Source organism: Dipodomys spectabilis, unplaced genomic scaffold, assembly GCF_019054845.1.
Source record: "Dipodomys spectabilis isolate Male_0828 unplaced genomic scaffold, ASM1905484v1 ptg000054l, whole genome shotgun sequence".
Taxonomy (NCBI): Eukaryota; Metazoa; Chordata; class Mammalia; order Rodentia; family Heteromyidae; genus Dipodomys; species Dipodomys spectabilis.
This window is the reverse complement of record NW_024870731.1, coordinates 24,449,644-24,465,296: the sequence shown is the minus strand read 5'-3', so window position 1 is coordinate 24,465,296 and position 15,653 is coordinate 24,449,644. Positions and strand designations below refer to the sequence as shown.

Below are 15,653 nucleotides of genomic sequence, written 5' to 3'. Positions count from 1 at the left end.
TGATCCAGGTCCCATTTCCAGCACCCAGAGGTTTCTGTTGTCTCCTACTGGAGATCTCTGGCTCTAATCTCTCCCAGCTATTGTGCATCTTACACTCAATTGTCATTCCAAAACATATCTTAAAACAGAGCTTCAGAATCCTTCAGCAGCCTTGCCCTAGAATAGAACCTAACCTGTTTAGAATGATATTGAACACTCTTATTCAAAAGGCTATGCCCTCCCATATTAACCTCATCACTCACAACTTTCCCATCAGATGTCTCTGACCCAGCCGCAGAGAATGCTGCCTTCTGAAGACATCAGGTCCTTTCCAGGCTCAGTGTCTTCATTCCTGCTGACAGCTCAGCTTGGAAGGGCTTTTCTTTTCCCTCCCACTTAACAAACTCACCCACTCAGCCCTCAGTACCTTCTCTTAAAGCTGATCACACACCTAGACCTTTATTAAGGCAGTTCATTGGGAAGGTGATCATCAGTTTACCTTTCTGCATCTCCCCGTGGGTAGAAGTCTTCTGAAGTTAACATCTTTTCCTGTGGGTGATACGTATAGCTCGGTGTTAGGTATTTACTATTGTTGCTGTTGCCATTCATGGTATTGTTACTACTATTATTGCCAGTACTCAGTTAAGTCGTGACTATGTCCACCAGGCTAAGTGGTTTACATGGACTGGTTCAGCTGATTCCCACAAACAGCCCTCTCAGGACAGTCACTTATCCTCCTTGCTTTAGAAATGGGGAGATGCAAACAAACATGAAGGACACTAACAAAATGCTACCCTGGACCCTTCACTCAGGCATGGGGCTGATGGACTTTCCTTTGATTCAAACCTTAAGCAACTCCCTGCCCTCAAACTCAGTAATTACTATAAGTAATATGTAATGGAATCGTTTAAAAATCGTAAGTAATGCTAAAAATCCATAAAGTTTCATAACTACTACTGATTACTAGTTTCTACTGGCCACATGTACAAGCGGGAGAGGAGGGTTGTCAGAAATGGTGGGGATGTTAGGCATGCGGTAAAGCCTCGTGCTGACCCTTCTCCTATGGAGAATGCTGGTCTAGGATATGGATAAGAAAACAAAGGTATTCCAGAAGGCATAAAATTCTCTCTGTTGTCATGCAGTTTTACTGAAATGTTTGCATCTTGGTTGTGTGTGTGTGTGTGTGTGTGTGTGTGTGTGTGTGTGTGTGTGTGTGTGCGCGCGCGCACGTTTGTATCTTGGTTTATAGCCAAGTGAAGCTGGTAGTAACAACAGAACAGCTTACAGACATGGATTTGACCAAAGGTCGTGTATGAAGGATCTTGTGGTTTTTTTTTTTTTTTTTTCCGGTCGTGAGGCCTGAACTCTGGACCTGGGCGCTGTCCCTCAGCTCTTCAGCTCAAGGCTAGTGCTCTACCACTTGAGCCACAGCGCCACTTCCGGCTTTTTTCTTTTTGCTTATGTGGTGCTGAGGAATCGAACCCAAGGCCTCATGCTTGCAAGGCAAGCGCTCTACCACTGAGCCACCTTCCCAGCCCGAAGGATCTTGTGTTTTAAAGCCTCCTTAACGTGGGAATAAATATCAATAGGCTTTTAGAATTTGTTTTAATTCACTGTCTAGATGATTTACTCCTCTTATGTGATTATCCAGAAAATAAAGTTAGTCTGATCTATTCCCCTGATTTGTAGGCAACTAGTACATCCCAACAAATAAGGAGTCAACCCATTTAAATAAATGTATATATGCACTTCAAAAACAAGTTCATGGCATCTTTCTTTTAATTATTTTGTTTTCCTTGAGGCTTAATACAATCATTTAAATAAGTAATGTTATTTAGCCTAATTTCTAATTTTTTTCAAGTTATATAGATAAGTAATTGGTGCATAGTGAGCCAAAATGCTCATCTCTGAACAGTTCAAAGAATTCTCTTTCCTGGTACACACCCGAAATGTTCTGATGCTAAAGATAATATTGTTAACCACACGGAATTAAACTTTCTTGGATAATAAAGTAGACATTCAGACAAGTCTTGGTTAATATTTGCAAAGAATGAGAAATAATTTCAGAGTAAAGGCAGGATCTCCAATCGCATAGGGTATAGAACATTTCCATGAGACAGTCTTTCCACTACTGTCTCTTGTTCTCATGAAATTCACTTTCTTCCAAGCCTGGGGCCTCCATGTTACTACTAGTTGGCCCTAAAGTGAACTCTTCACCCAAAGGGAGCCAACTTGTAGTTTCTGGTCATGAGTGACTGAGTTATAAATAGCGTGTTTGATGCTAACAAGACCAATGAATCCCCTCCCTAGGGCTTGTAGACAGCAGGTCTACAAGACTCTGTCTTTCAGTAGTAAGAAGATGCCTGAAACCATGTTTGATTGTTTCATCTGGGGAGGAAAAAAAGCTGATGCATAGAGAGAAACAGAGTCAGGGCCTCCACTGCCATGCCAAGGGCATCACCATATTCACATACCTGTTTCTAGTTACTGTTCAGTTCTCTCTGTGTGACTACTTTTTGTTCACTGTAGTTACATTCTACTTTTCTCTTCACCTAAAGCAGCCAGGCTAATAATCAGGGGAAAAAAATGAAAAAACAATTCATGTATTAAAAATTAAATAAAATTCCAAAGTTCTTATATATTCACTAACTCATAGAGAGAGACCAAAACAAAGAACCTCTTGCTTCTTTTCTTCTAGCATGCTCTCATTTTTTTCTATGTCCAGCATCACAGTGAATGTTAGTGAGGATGTGCAAATCAACCCATATGGCTGAATATCAGCTCCTGTGCATGTTATAACCAGAAATTCCTGGATGCAGATGTCATTCAGCATGCATAATCCACTTTGTTCTCTGACTTAAAAGATTGCAAGTGAGAGACACCAACTTGAGGGAGCTTTCGTAAAAGAGATGGCTCTTGGGATCAAGGAGTCCATGGATGAAGTACTACCAGAACCCAGGAAAGAATGAAACCAGGGGGCATGAGAGGGGACCACTTTCTATCCCTGTGTCTCTGTGGGTCATTATCCCTTCTTTCTTAGCAAGCCAACTCTCCCTGCTTCTCAGGTGGGAAGAATGGCTGTCCCATATCTTTGTATGTGTCTGGTGTAAATAAATAAGAAATCATTCAGTCAGTCACCTCCACATCTTTTTCCATCTTTTCCTGTTTCTCATTACCCATGTCAAATTCACAGTTCCACAAACTGACCCTTTGATTGGCCTAACTTGATTGAAGGGCCATACCTGGTTGAATGAACCAATCCACTGTGCAGAAAATGGTGAGATTCTTATTGGGCGTGTGGATGCTGGAGGTATATCACTTAGAGTGGTACCTAAAAGGGAGCACCATAGATAGGGTATCATTATCAATTGATGTACCTACAAATGATCATTTAGGTAGCACTTACTATAGGGTAGCTGTTTTTCTCTATATTTTACATTTAATAAACTATACAACTTTCCAATAACCTATGAGAAAGGTGTTATCATTGTCCATTTCCTGGATAAAAAAACCTACAGCAAAGACCTTAAAGGCTTGGCCAAGGTCATTCAATGATCAAAAAATGTATTTTTAACTGATATTCCCACAACCATTTCAAGATACTTTCTAAATACAGGCCTTCATGTTCTTCATTGCTTCCAGTCTGAGGCTTCAATATGCCCTTGACTCAGGCTTTCACCTTGCTCTATCCTGGACTGCCTCATAATCAATCTGTTATCAAATGTGACAGGCACTGGCAAAGCAATTTCACGTCAACTTTTATTTAGACCTGTGATAGACAATCTGTGGAATTATAATAATTCTCCCCAGTTTAGACAAATCTAAGTGTTTAAGTGATGTAACTGAATTCACTTAGCTACTAAGGAGAAAGCTGGTTCTCTCCTGCCGAGATTCATGCCATTTCTTGTGATTAATCAGCTGAGATGCAAGAAATAATTCCAGGACAGGACTGCTTGCCAGTCTCCTCTTTCTCCCTGATGGATGCCTCTCCAGAGAATAGCATTCTTTCTTCCATTAACATTTTCTATAGTTTCCCTTCCATTTATGTAGAAGAAAAAAAATGAAGTAGCCATGTCAGGCATGGTTTCTGTAATTCAGAATGCTTTCTACTGTACTATCTTTGGAATCTAGAAGAAAGGTTTTCAACTCCCTGATGATTCTAACAGTATCCTTCTTATCATCAAATGCTTCTATGAGACAGCATATGGTTGTACTCTTATCCTGAAAGAGAAGGAAGACAAGTGTAAGTCATCTTTTCTTCTTCTACCACTCTATACTGTGAGCTGTTAATTCAGTCACACCAACAACCCCCAAATCATCAGACAGACGGCAGCCCAGGAATATCAGACAGACGTGGCCTTTCTGTGAACATCAGTCACATTGCCTTAAAAGTTTCAGGAAGAGATCTGAATTCATTTTTTTTAATCTGGTAGAAAAGACTTCTTAATCCCTGTTCAAACAGTTTCTGAATCCTCTCATGTTGATATTAAAGTGTCCCCAAATTCCACCCAGGAATTAACTATAAGTTATTTAAATTGTGTGATCAGAAGTTGACATTGGAGCTTAAAACTGGCAGATTGTGGCATTAGTGCTATGGGGATATTTGCCAGTTCTTTTGGTCATATTTTGGGGCAAAATTCCAAAAGTCTTGAGCTAATTATATAATACAAATAATACAGCTTTTGTGGTCTCAATGGCTTGAAATATCTTTGTTTTGTTTTAAAGCAATCATTTAAATGTGGAATTGCCACTTTGATTCCTATTATATACAAAGCAAAATACTGTCTTAGACTCTGCTTACAAGCACCTATGAGAAATAACATCCAAATACTTCCCTGTCCCATATATTGTCCTTGATCAGAGTAAAATGGAATTCTAAGCCAGTACAGAATGGTACTGTCCTCTACTTTGCAAACTGATGTTTTTCACCCTGTGTCATGAAGAGACTAAGCATACAGTAGTTTACTTCAATTTGTTACCTACATAAGTGCATGTAGGGAGCATCTGTCTGCCTCTGGTCCCTATCACATAGCAAAGAACTTAGGAAAATGTGAGTTCAAGCAAGAAAGTAAGTGCTAGGGAGGTGTTTTGAAGCCCACTCAAATGGCAGGAATCCAAGGGAAGAGAAATCCGAACAGTTCATAGAAGCTCAAGACATAAGAGCAAGTGGATAAAGCAGGTAAACCTGAAAGCTACACTTGAGTCCCACATGCCTTCTGACACCATGAGGCTGACTGGCAAATGGCTACATTTCTCTCATTTGATGTGCCAACTCCTTCTCATCACTTTTTCTACTTTAGTCTACTCTTAGCTGTCACCCTTGGCAGAGTAGTGCTACAAAAATGAAAAGATATGCCAGGCAATGGTGGCTCATACCTGTAATCCTAGATACTCAGGAGGCTGAGATCTGAAGATAACGGTCCAAAGCCAGCCCGGCAGGAAAGTCCATGAGCTTCTTATCTCCAATAAGCCACCAGAAAACCAGAAGTGGTGCTGTGGCTTAAGTGGTAGAATGCTTGCCTTGAGCTGAAGAGCTGAGGGACAGCGCCCAGGCCAAGTTCAAGCCCCACGACCAACAGAGAGGGGGGGGGGGGAGGGAGGGAGAGGGAGGGAGGGAGGGAGGAGAGGTACTGCAATGTCATCTAAGTTCTACTGCCATTTGAGACAAAATAATTCTACCCTGTCATAGTACAGTTCACATGGGCTATGGAGCAAGTCTTGAGTTCATACTCTTTTTAAAAAATAATAATAATAATGGAGCTGGGAAGGTGGCTCAGTGGTAGAGCTCTTGCCTTGCATGCATGAGGCCCTGGGATCGATTCCTCAGCACCACATAAGCAAAAAGAAAAAAGCCTGGAGTGGCGCTGTGGCTCAAGTGGTAGAGCGCTAGCCTTGAGCTGAAGAGCTGAGGGATAGTGCCCAGGCCCAGAGTTCAGGTTCCACAACCAGACCCAAAAAAAACAAAAAAAGTTTTTTTTATTGTGAAAATACGGTACAGAAGGGTTACAATTACAGGAGCAAGGTAATGAGTACATTTCTTATCAAGCATTGTTGTCTCCTCCTTTGTTTCCCCTTACCATCCCTTCCTATTCCCCCCTACCCCCACTGCCAAAGTTGTAAAGTTCGTTTTTTGACATAACGTCTTGTACATCTCATTGTTACAGTGGGTCCACCTGTATCCCTATTTAAACAATTTGTTTTTCCCTTCCCCTCCCCAAATTATACCAACATCAAATACATGAAAACAGGGGTTATACCATGGGGGAGGGACATACAAAGCAACAAAGAAATCATCTTATAAATGTGTTAGAAACAATAGCAAGAAATACCATTTGAGTCCTTATCTTGGGGTTCATTTCACCTAACATCAACTTGTCTGACCATTTCTGCTTGTCTCAGAATAGACACATGAAGAAATGCTCAACTCCTCTAGCCATAAAAGATGCAAATCAAAACAATACTGAGATACCACCTCACCCCAGTTAGAACGGCTATAATCAAAAACTCTAACAACAGATGCTGGAGGGGATGTGGACAGAAGGGAACCCTTCTGCATTGTTGGTGGGAGGGTTCAGACTCTTCTCATTATTGGTACAACTTTTCTGCCTCATTTTCTTTAGAAAATAGGGTGGGGGTGGGGAAAATTTGTTTCGATGGGTTGTTGGATTAAAAGACATAAAGCAGGTGAAGTACTTAGTTTGGTGGAACTACGTAACAGTACCGGACAGCTAGTTTCATTCTTTCTACTAACGTTACATCATTATCAGTAGTATTTCTGGTGGGGATATTAGTAGCATAGTACCTGACAGGCGCATGTATTATGTGTATGGAGAGAGAAACTGAGAACAAAATAATATTCATGTTTGTCATTGGCTTTTCCTCTTTACAGCAAGTCTGTGAAGTTTGTTTTTTCCCAGTTCAAATGTGAACAACAAACTTTGGTGGGTGAAGCTATCTGTCTGACATCACAAAGCTAGTAAGTGTAGGCCTAGGATTCCGAATCAAGTCTGTCTGATTGACATGCACCAAATAATGTTCCTTAGTTCCACATGCACCAACTAATGTTCCTGTATGGTGTGGGCATGCCTCTGTGGCTGCCTTCATCACACCACAAAGGCATTTTGTCAGATCTGTCATGATTAGACAGTTGATGGCTTTGTGGCATGCCTTCCCAGCACCCTTCACTGACTCTTCCATCCCCAGTGACCAGCACAAGTCAGCAGCCCAGGAAGCATTGGAGGGATTCAGAGAAATAGCTATAAGACTATCTAGAAAATGTCCTTCTATTTTAGCCTTCCTGATGGTATATTCGTCTATGTCATTTGAGCCTTTGAGTATGCAATTCTCTCTGAGGATACTCAAGTTGCCTTCTACATATGCCCATCATCCTCTCTGAAAGAGAGAGAAAGAGAGAGAGGGAGAGAGGGAGAAAGAGAGAGAGAGAGAGAGAGAGAGAGAGAGAGAGAGAGAGAGAGAAGAAAGAAAGAAAGAAAGAAAGAAAGAAAGAAAGAAAGAAAGAAAGAAAGAAAGAAAGAAAATTAAAAAGGTAAAAGAAAATAAAAAAGGCCAATATCACTGAAAGACTTTGTAGAATTTCCAAATACTATTTTTAAAGGGGTCCTAAAGATTCCCCAGTGTAGCCAATTCTTATATCCAGGAATGTTAATCAGTTTCAAACAAAAATAACTGGCAATGTTATCAGGTCCAAATGAAAATGGTTTTTCTTTGAAGGACTCTGACCTGCCTGTCTGCTATGTCCTTCATAAAGCAATATGAACAAATCATTCTTTTGCCAAAGCTAACTTGTTTTCATGCCTAGGAAAGTAGCAACAGAGATGAACAATGACATTTTCCTTATTTTGTCACACTGCTGCTTTGAAATGTGTTCCTAATGGGTCTGTCACTGAAAATTCCTCTCAAGAACCTCAGCCTAGATTGACAGAATGCTATTACTTCTTGAGGCTTAAGCACTCGGAGCAAGGGAGGTGGGGGGAGAAAGGTTTTGTTTTCCCCTTGCAGGCTTCAGTTTTATGAATTTCTTTTTTATGATGTCCTTAGGAACTGTCCAAGTTCTGGGAGGAGAGCTCACTCTGTGAATTTTTCCAGTGTTGCTGCATAGAGCTTAGTGGGCGCTAACTCTATACCAAAATGATGTTGTCTATAATTGCTGAGTCTTCTTCCAAAACATCAAGACTGTGGAGTTAAAAGGCCTCAAGTGAATCCCTAGGAAGAGTGTGATGAAAGGGTCTGCTGGCTGGCAAGGAAGAAAAACCACACTTTATAAATACTACTTTCTCTCACTCTCTATCCCCCTGGCAACTGCAAAGCTAGCAACTAGCAGTAAAAATTAAAGATACCACTTAACCTACTTCCCCCCAAATACCCTGTAGTCCTCTAAGGTGTGGGCTCCAATATGGGAGGTGAAAGAGATGGGTCAGTGCCCTGGACCTCGAGCACTTGCCATGTTGCCTGTGCTGGTTGAAAGCCTTCAATGTGGCTGGAGTTAATCCACTTCTTTTTCTTTTCACTGTCCAGACGGGCCTTGGTCCAGAGTTGTTGGGGAACTATTATTTTATGTGTGCTGGTACTGAGACTTGAACTCAGAGCCTGGGCACTGACCCTTGGTTGATTGTGTGTGTGTGTGTGTGTGTGTGTGTGTGTGTGTGTGTGTGTGTGTGTGTGTGTGTGTGTGTGTGTAATTGAAGATAATCTCACAGACTTTCCTATCCAGGCTGGCTTTGAGCTGCAATCTTCAGATCTCAGTCTCCCAAGTAGCTAGGATGTATAGTGGTGAGCTATCTACACCTGGCTAGAGATAGGGAAAACATAGTATGTGCAGTTATATAATATTGGATTCATGGTCATCTATATTTTTGTGGGAAGGAAAAATATAGTAGCTCCTGTCCCTTCCAGACAATTCAACCTGGCTATCAAACCCTCAGTCCAAACATTATCTTTTCCTAGGAGATACCCCAATTCTTTCAAGAAGAATTCATATATCTTATGTACTTCCATCACAACAACCTTGATATTTCATTAGAGACCTATCCTACAATCTATCAGCCCAAGGTAGGGGTGGGATAGCTTGCTTTGTTTCTCTAAGGCTTTTAAAGAAATTATATTTAAGGCCAGCACCGGTGGCTCATGCCTGTAATCCTAGCTACTCAGGAGGCTGAGATCTGAGGATCACGGTTCAAAGCCAGCCCAGGCAGGAAAGTCCATGAGACTCTTACCTCCAGTAAACCACCAGAAAATCAGAAGTGGTGCTGTGGCTCAAGTGGTAAAGTGCTCACCTTGAGCTTAAGAGCTGAGGGACAGCGCCCAGGCCCAGAGTTCAAGCCCCACGACTGAACGCCACCCCCCCAGAAAAAGATTATCTTTAAGTAGTTGTATGAAGGTGTTGCTGTTAACAAAGCAGTTCATGAACATAAACATCTTGATCAGTGTTACTCGTTTCCTCATTCTCACCCCCCATCCTTCCCACCTCCACTCCTCTCAATTGTCTTTGTTTCTTAGGATATGCATTGAATTTGATGATTGCATTCTCCACCCCAACTCTCTTCATTTGTCTAGCCCTCACTCCTTGACCCCAGTCCCATCTTTCAAGTACCTGTTTCCTGGTGTTTATTTTGTTGGACTGTAACTTAGCCTTTCTAATGAATTACACCATTTGAGTTCTCCCCCCGAATCTCCCATATTTCAGTTAATATGCTGAGATATACTTCGATACTACCCCAAAGTTCTTGCTTATTTATTATAATTTAATTCTAACTTCCACAAATGAGAGAACACATGCTTTACATCCATCTTCTCTCTAAGGTACCCCTAGAGCTACCTGCCTGTACCAGGCAGTGTCAGTGAGACTTGAACCCATGGCATGGAATATCCCAAGCAAGTACCTCGCTCCGAGCCCTTTTCTTTGCATTTTGTTTTTGAGATATGGTCTCACTAACTTTACCTCAAACTCCCAGTCCTCTTACCTGTTGAATGGCTGGGATTAGAGGCATGTACCACCACACAGCCTGGTATTCCAGAATTTTAAGGGTGACCCTTAATAGAAATTAAGAAGTTTTAAAGAATAGGACTGTAGGGAATCTCTTACATTGCATTATCACCATGAGCTGCTAGAAAGGCCATAAATGCATCATCTCTTTCAGAAGCACCCATCCTGCCTTTCACATTCACCCACAGTGTGTTTAGAATATACCACATTGTGGGCTGAGCCCAACCTTAAAGCAGGAAGTAATTGTACGCATAGGCTCCAGAAAGAGCCAGAACTCTGTGGTTACTGAATGGATTGCAGAGCCAATTATAAAAGCAACATCTCCATGTTCTTCCAGAACTTAATTTATCATCCCTTTCTACCTCCTCCTCACAGCTGCATTTAGCTACATAGGATATTTAATATTTACATTTTGGCAATCCATTGATCCATTTACTCAACCCGGGTGTATCAAATGCTTACTCCTTGCTAAATATTATGCTAGATTCATCAGGAACCACAAGATAGGTAAGGTCCTGATTCATGCCCCAGCAGGAAAGACAGGCATTAAACAGACAAAGTACACAAATGCCTCAGTTTACAAGTATCTTAAACTATTCAGGCTGTTGTTAATAGAATATTATAGATATTCTAAACAACAAGAGATTGGCTACTGATGGCCCTGGGGTCTGGAATGGTCAAAATCAAGGCATCCGCAGATTCAGTCAGGGTGCCCAATTCTTGGTTCATTGACAGCCATCTTTTCACTGTGTCCTCACATGGTGGAGAAAAGCAAATGAATTCTCTCACACGAATCCCATTGATAAGGGCTAGGTCCTTATATCTCAATTGCCTCCCAAGGCCTCCTAAATATCACACACAAAACTAGATGTCAACAGATGAATCTGATAGAAGCACAGACATTCAGCCCATCGTTAGAAAGTCCTACTCAGAAGGTGAGCTGGTATGACAATTGGGTGACCCACGGTCGAGAAGTGAAGTTTTCCAGCTGAAATGTGGAAGTCGACAAGGAGACTGGGGGTGACCCAGGGAGGAAGGGGGAAAGGGAAGAAAACAATACATAGGAGGATCCAGCTAGGCAGAAGACTAGCACCACACAAAGTCACCAGCAAGCTGTGTACAGTGGGATGGCAATGTGTATTTCAGTGAAAGTTCTGCAAGGAAGAAGTATCCTTTCTGGCTGGCTAGTGGTTGGGTGGGAGGAGGAATTCTTGAAAAGAAAATGATACCTGAGGGACTGACCTGCAAGAAGAATAACTAGACACCTAAAAGCAGTTAAAATGCCAGGCACTGGTGGCTCATGCCTGTAATCTTAGCTACTTAGGAGGCTGAGGTCTGAGGATCAGAGTTCAAAATCAGCCCAAGTAGGAAAGCCTATGAGGCTTGCATCACCAACAAACCACTCAGAAGAGGCCAGAAGTGGTATTGTGACATTGTGACTCATGTGGTGGCTCATTGTGGTTCACTGGCCTTGAGCAAAAGAAGGTCAGGGCATTGGTGGCTCACACTTGTAATCCTAGCCACTTAGGAGGCTGAAATCTGAGGATTGCGTTCAAAGCCAGCCTGGGCAAGAAACTCCATGAGACTCTTATCTCCAATAAACCACTCAGAAAACCAAAAGTGGCGCTGTGGCTCTGTGGTAGAGCGCTAGCCCTGAGCTGAAGAGCTGAGGAATAGCACCCAGGCCTAGAGTTCAAGCCCCAGGCCCAGAAAAACAAAACAAAAGAAAACACCAAAACTCTAGACTGCCTTGTCTCTCTTGTCTGCTGTCCCACCTTCCCTCCCTCCCTCTCTCTTCTTCTCTGAACCTTGACCTCTTTTTCTCTCCTCTTTTGTCAACTCTCTTATCTAACTGTCAGATTCAGCAATATACCAGGCAATCCTCAGTCTGGGTAGTCATCTATATGATCTTTTAGCTCCACCAACCAATTTCATTCTTCATGTCCAATTGCTTCATAAAGTGACACTGATTAATATGGCTAGTTAATAAAGTTAGTCTGTTGACTCTAAGCCAAGTGCCCCTGTAACTACATATCTATTCTGTGTCTCACAAAATTGGACAAACTAATTCATGTTCTTTGTGATCTAGATAGAGGTCTACTGCAGCCATAGAGATAGACAATATCACTTGTACCTGAGTGATTAGCACAGAAGATTAATGCCCACAGAAACCGGTTCAGAGCATGCACATAAGAGCATGCTCAGACTCCTGGGATAAATGGCTGTCCATCTTTCATGGATATGGCAAGAGGAAATATTCTTCCTATAGACAGTGCATGTTATATCAATAAGTTCTAGACCTTAAGCAATATTTTTGTGACATAAAGAGGAGCCAGACTGAGCATAGACCCAATACAGAGAAACAAAACCAAGCTTTTAAAGAAAAACTAAAATAGAAATTATAAGAGGAGAAAAAAAAAAAGTTAATGGAAAACAATTATTTTTTCAGAAGAGGCAAAAATTAAAGATTAATAAAAGTTTTAGAAAAGCAAATAAAAATTTTTTATATATATATAAGGTAATAAAAAACGAAAAAAAACAAAACAAGAAAAAGAAAAAAAGAAAAGAAGAAGAAAAAAAAAGTTCTTTGATTTTTTTTTTTTTTTTGGGAGGGGTGGGAAGAGTCCTGTATCTCCCTTTTGTCTGTAACCAGAGTCTGGTTGGAGTCTCTGGTCAGCTTGAGGTCCTGTGGCTTGATTGGTTTCTTAAGTCAGTTTGTTGGAACAGGCAGAAAAATGCTCTGCTTTACCCAAGATTTTGAGATCCCCCTCCCAGGTTAGTTTACTGGGAGGGTGATCTGCTTTGAGAATCACAAAAGAGGGGGATGCAGTGATGAGGCTAGGTTCTGGGTAGAGTTGAGGCTTTTCAACGAACAGTAGCTTTTCCCTGGGGCTATTTTGTGAAAAAAAAAACTCACAGCACCGAGCCTGGAGCCATTCTCAGGGTTTCTGTTTTTCAATACGTGAATGTGTGTTTTCTTTTCTTTTCTTGTCTTCTTTCTCTTTTTCTTTCATTCTTAATTATCTTTTTGTTTTTTTTTCTAGCTCTACTGAACTTCTGATCTTTTCTTCTCTCTATCCTATCCTTTCCATCTTTTCCTCTTTGTTCATCTTTATGTGACTTAACTCTTGTCCTGCACATCCTCAAATAAACCCGTAGTTAACCAGTAGACCCTATCCCCCATTGTGTACACACTTAATCCACAAACTTAAAGAAAAACTAAGTTCCAGCTTTGTTGAAGCTGAATCTACTCTATGGCATTTCATGCCAATCAATGCAATCGATTCCTTTTGTTATTTGAGTCCATTTGAGCTGTATTTGTCTATCACTTGCAAAATAAATAAGTAAATCAGGTTTGGCTTTCTCTGCACTCCAGCAGTTAAAGAAGAGTGGAGTTTGATTCCTGGATTAGGTGATCAAGCCAAAGTTTATTCAAGACACTCTGACAACAGAATTGTGAGCAAATCACATGACTAGAGCATATCACCTGCATATATGCAGAGTTTTATAGAGCAGAGGTTGGTTTGGATACGAAATTGTTCTATCTTTTCTAACAAATTTTTAAAAGATAATTTTGAAAACCTAAATTTCAGACAGCGGTTAATGAAAAGTTCTTTAAAAGCATTTCAGTCACATTTTTATCACTTCGTTAATTTTTTCTATTTTTTCTTGCAAAAAAACGGTAAATATTCTTCTTAGAAATAGCCATCGGCTATGTTTGAAACATCTCAAATGAGCTCCTCTTGAATTATTCATGTGAGGAATATCTCTATAGATATCTAGAAATAGGATGTCTTTCTGTTTCCATAACTTAAAAACAACTTGATGGCATTTTGCAGAAAGAAAAAAAGAAAGAAAGAAAGAAAGAGAGAAAGAAGGGAGGGAGGGAAGGAAGGAAAGAAGGAAGGAAGGAAGGAAAGAAGAAAAATGGTTTGAACTGAAACCAGATCTGAAAAAATATCACCCCATTCTTTTTCTTTCCACAAATCAAATCTGCTAGAGCAAATGAAGGGGAAAAACCATAATAAAACATTTGACTCTTTCTTACAATACATTTATGTGTGTGTTTCCTACCTATTAGAGGTTGTAAATAACTAGAAAGCATCTGTCCACAAGAGAAAGCTGAACATTTTTCCAGCATGCTATCTGTGTAAATTTCATTAGTGGTAACTGTCATCATAACTCTGAGCTGTGATATGCAAACCTTCCATAAAAATGAGGTCTCTATTTATTTCTGAGTTTGTACCTTTTTTTTTTTTTTTTTGCCTTTTCAAGGAACGCAAATTTCCAAAGTTTGTATCCAAAGAAATGGAAAACATGTACATTGAGGAACTGAAGTCCTCTGTTAACCTCCTCATGGCCAACTTAGAGAGCATGCCGGTGTCTAAGGGAGGAGAGTTCAAGCTGCAGAAACTTAAACGCAGCCACAACGCATCCATCATCGACATGGGTGAGGAGAGTGAGAATCAGCTCTCCAAGTCAGACGTCGTGCTGTCCTTCTCCTTAGAGGTAAAAAGCCCTGCAACCTGGAGAGTTTTCGTGTGTGTGTGTGTGTGTGTGTGTGTGTGTGTGTGTGTGTGTGTGTGTGTGTGTGTATTTCATTTTTGTGTACGTTTCTTATTGTAAAAATACTGTACAGAGGGGTTACGGTTACATGAGCAAGGTAATGAGTACATTTCCTATTGAGCATTGTAGAGGAAAAACAAAGAAGGAGGCAACAATGCCCGGAGAGTTTTCTACCCCAGCAAGCTGGACCTTTGTGATTAGATGCACCACAAATCACCTTATTTCCCCTGTACCCCAGGGGGGGGGCAATTACTAAAATACCAGCTTGCTAAGCATATAGGTCAGTCATCAGTAAAGTGGGTCTCCTCAACAAGAGCCTTTGTTTTTCTTAAAGGAATGCAATCTTAAGAGCCAGCTTCTAAAGGTAATTGTGTGTTACCTTCTCTGTCTTGAAGCAGCTCAAAGATTTTGTAAAGAACCTTATGTAATTTAGAAGGCTTAAATTTTTGGCAGCCTATGTTATACTTAGAAGGAAGTCAATCCAGCATCATTTCATGGTGAGTTGTACATTTTCTTTCCCATTTATGTTCCTGGGCTACATAGTAGAAAGTCCCTTGCTGTGGGAGAGACTTTAAGTGTATTTCAGCCCTTTGAAGTTAAGAACCCATTCAGGTCAGAATGACAGCAGAATATTCAGCATATCAATGTATTCTTCTGTCATTTCTCTCCATGTTTGTTTCTCAATCACCTATATCCGATTACCTCTGGAAGCTGATTTAGTAGGTAGGTTCCTAGACATGTCTACACCTTGAACTAGGATGTTTGGGGAATGGAAACTTGACATTGAATACTTTGGAAATGAAACTAGCATTTGCTCAAACATAAAAACTACTATGTCAACTATAATTCCACTCTTTAGATACTCCCCAATAGAAATGAAGGTTGAATGTTGCCACTGATCCATTGCAATTATTTATAGTGGCATTACTCATAGTAGTCAAAAATAGTGAAAATTTAAATGCCCATCAACTGGCACATCAATAAAACAAATTGTGCTATATCAGCACAACTGAATACAATCTAGCAAGCAAGGGAAGAACCTGCTGTTACACACTCTAGCGTGGAATTATTCTTAGTGCAAGAAGCCAGACATGCTGGGTGCCAG

General features: G+C 40.7%; 1 protein-coding gene across 10 annotated transcripts in view; it reads left to right on the top strand.

The window, feature by feature from the left end:
* Cadps (calcium dependent secretion activator) overlaps positions 1 to 15,653 on the top strand; it is a 445,968-nt gene that overhangs the window by 198,022 nt on the left and 232,293 nt on the right. For all 10 annotated transcript variants that reach the window (XM_042679880.1, XM_042679874.1, XM_042679881.1 and 7 more), the window contains exon 5: positions 14,258 to 14,491. In XM_042679880.1, coding sequence (XP_042535814.1) covers positions 14,258 to 14,491 — 234 coding nt within the window. The remainder of the gene's footprint in view (positions 1 to 14,257; positions 14,492 to 15,653) is intronic.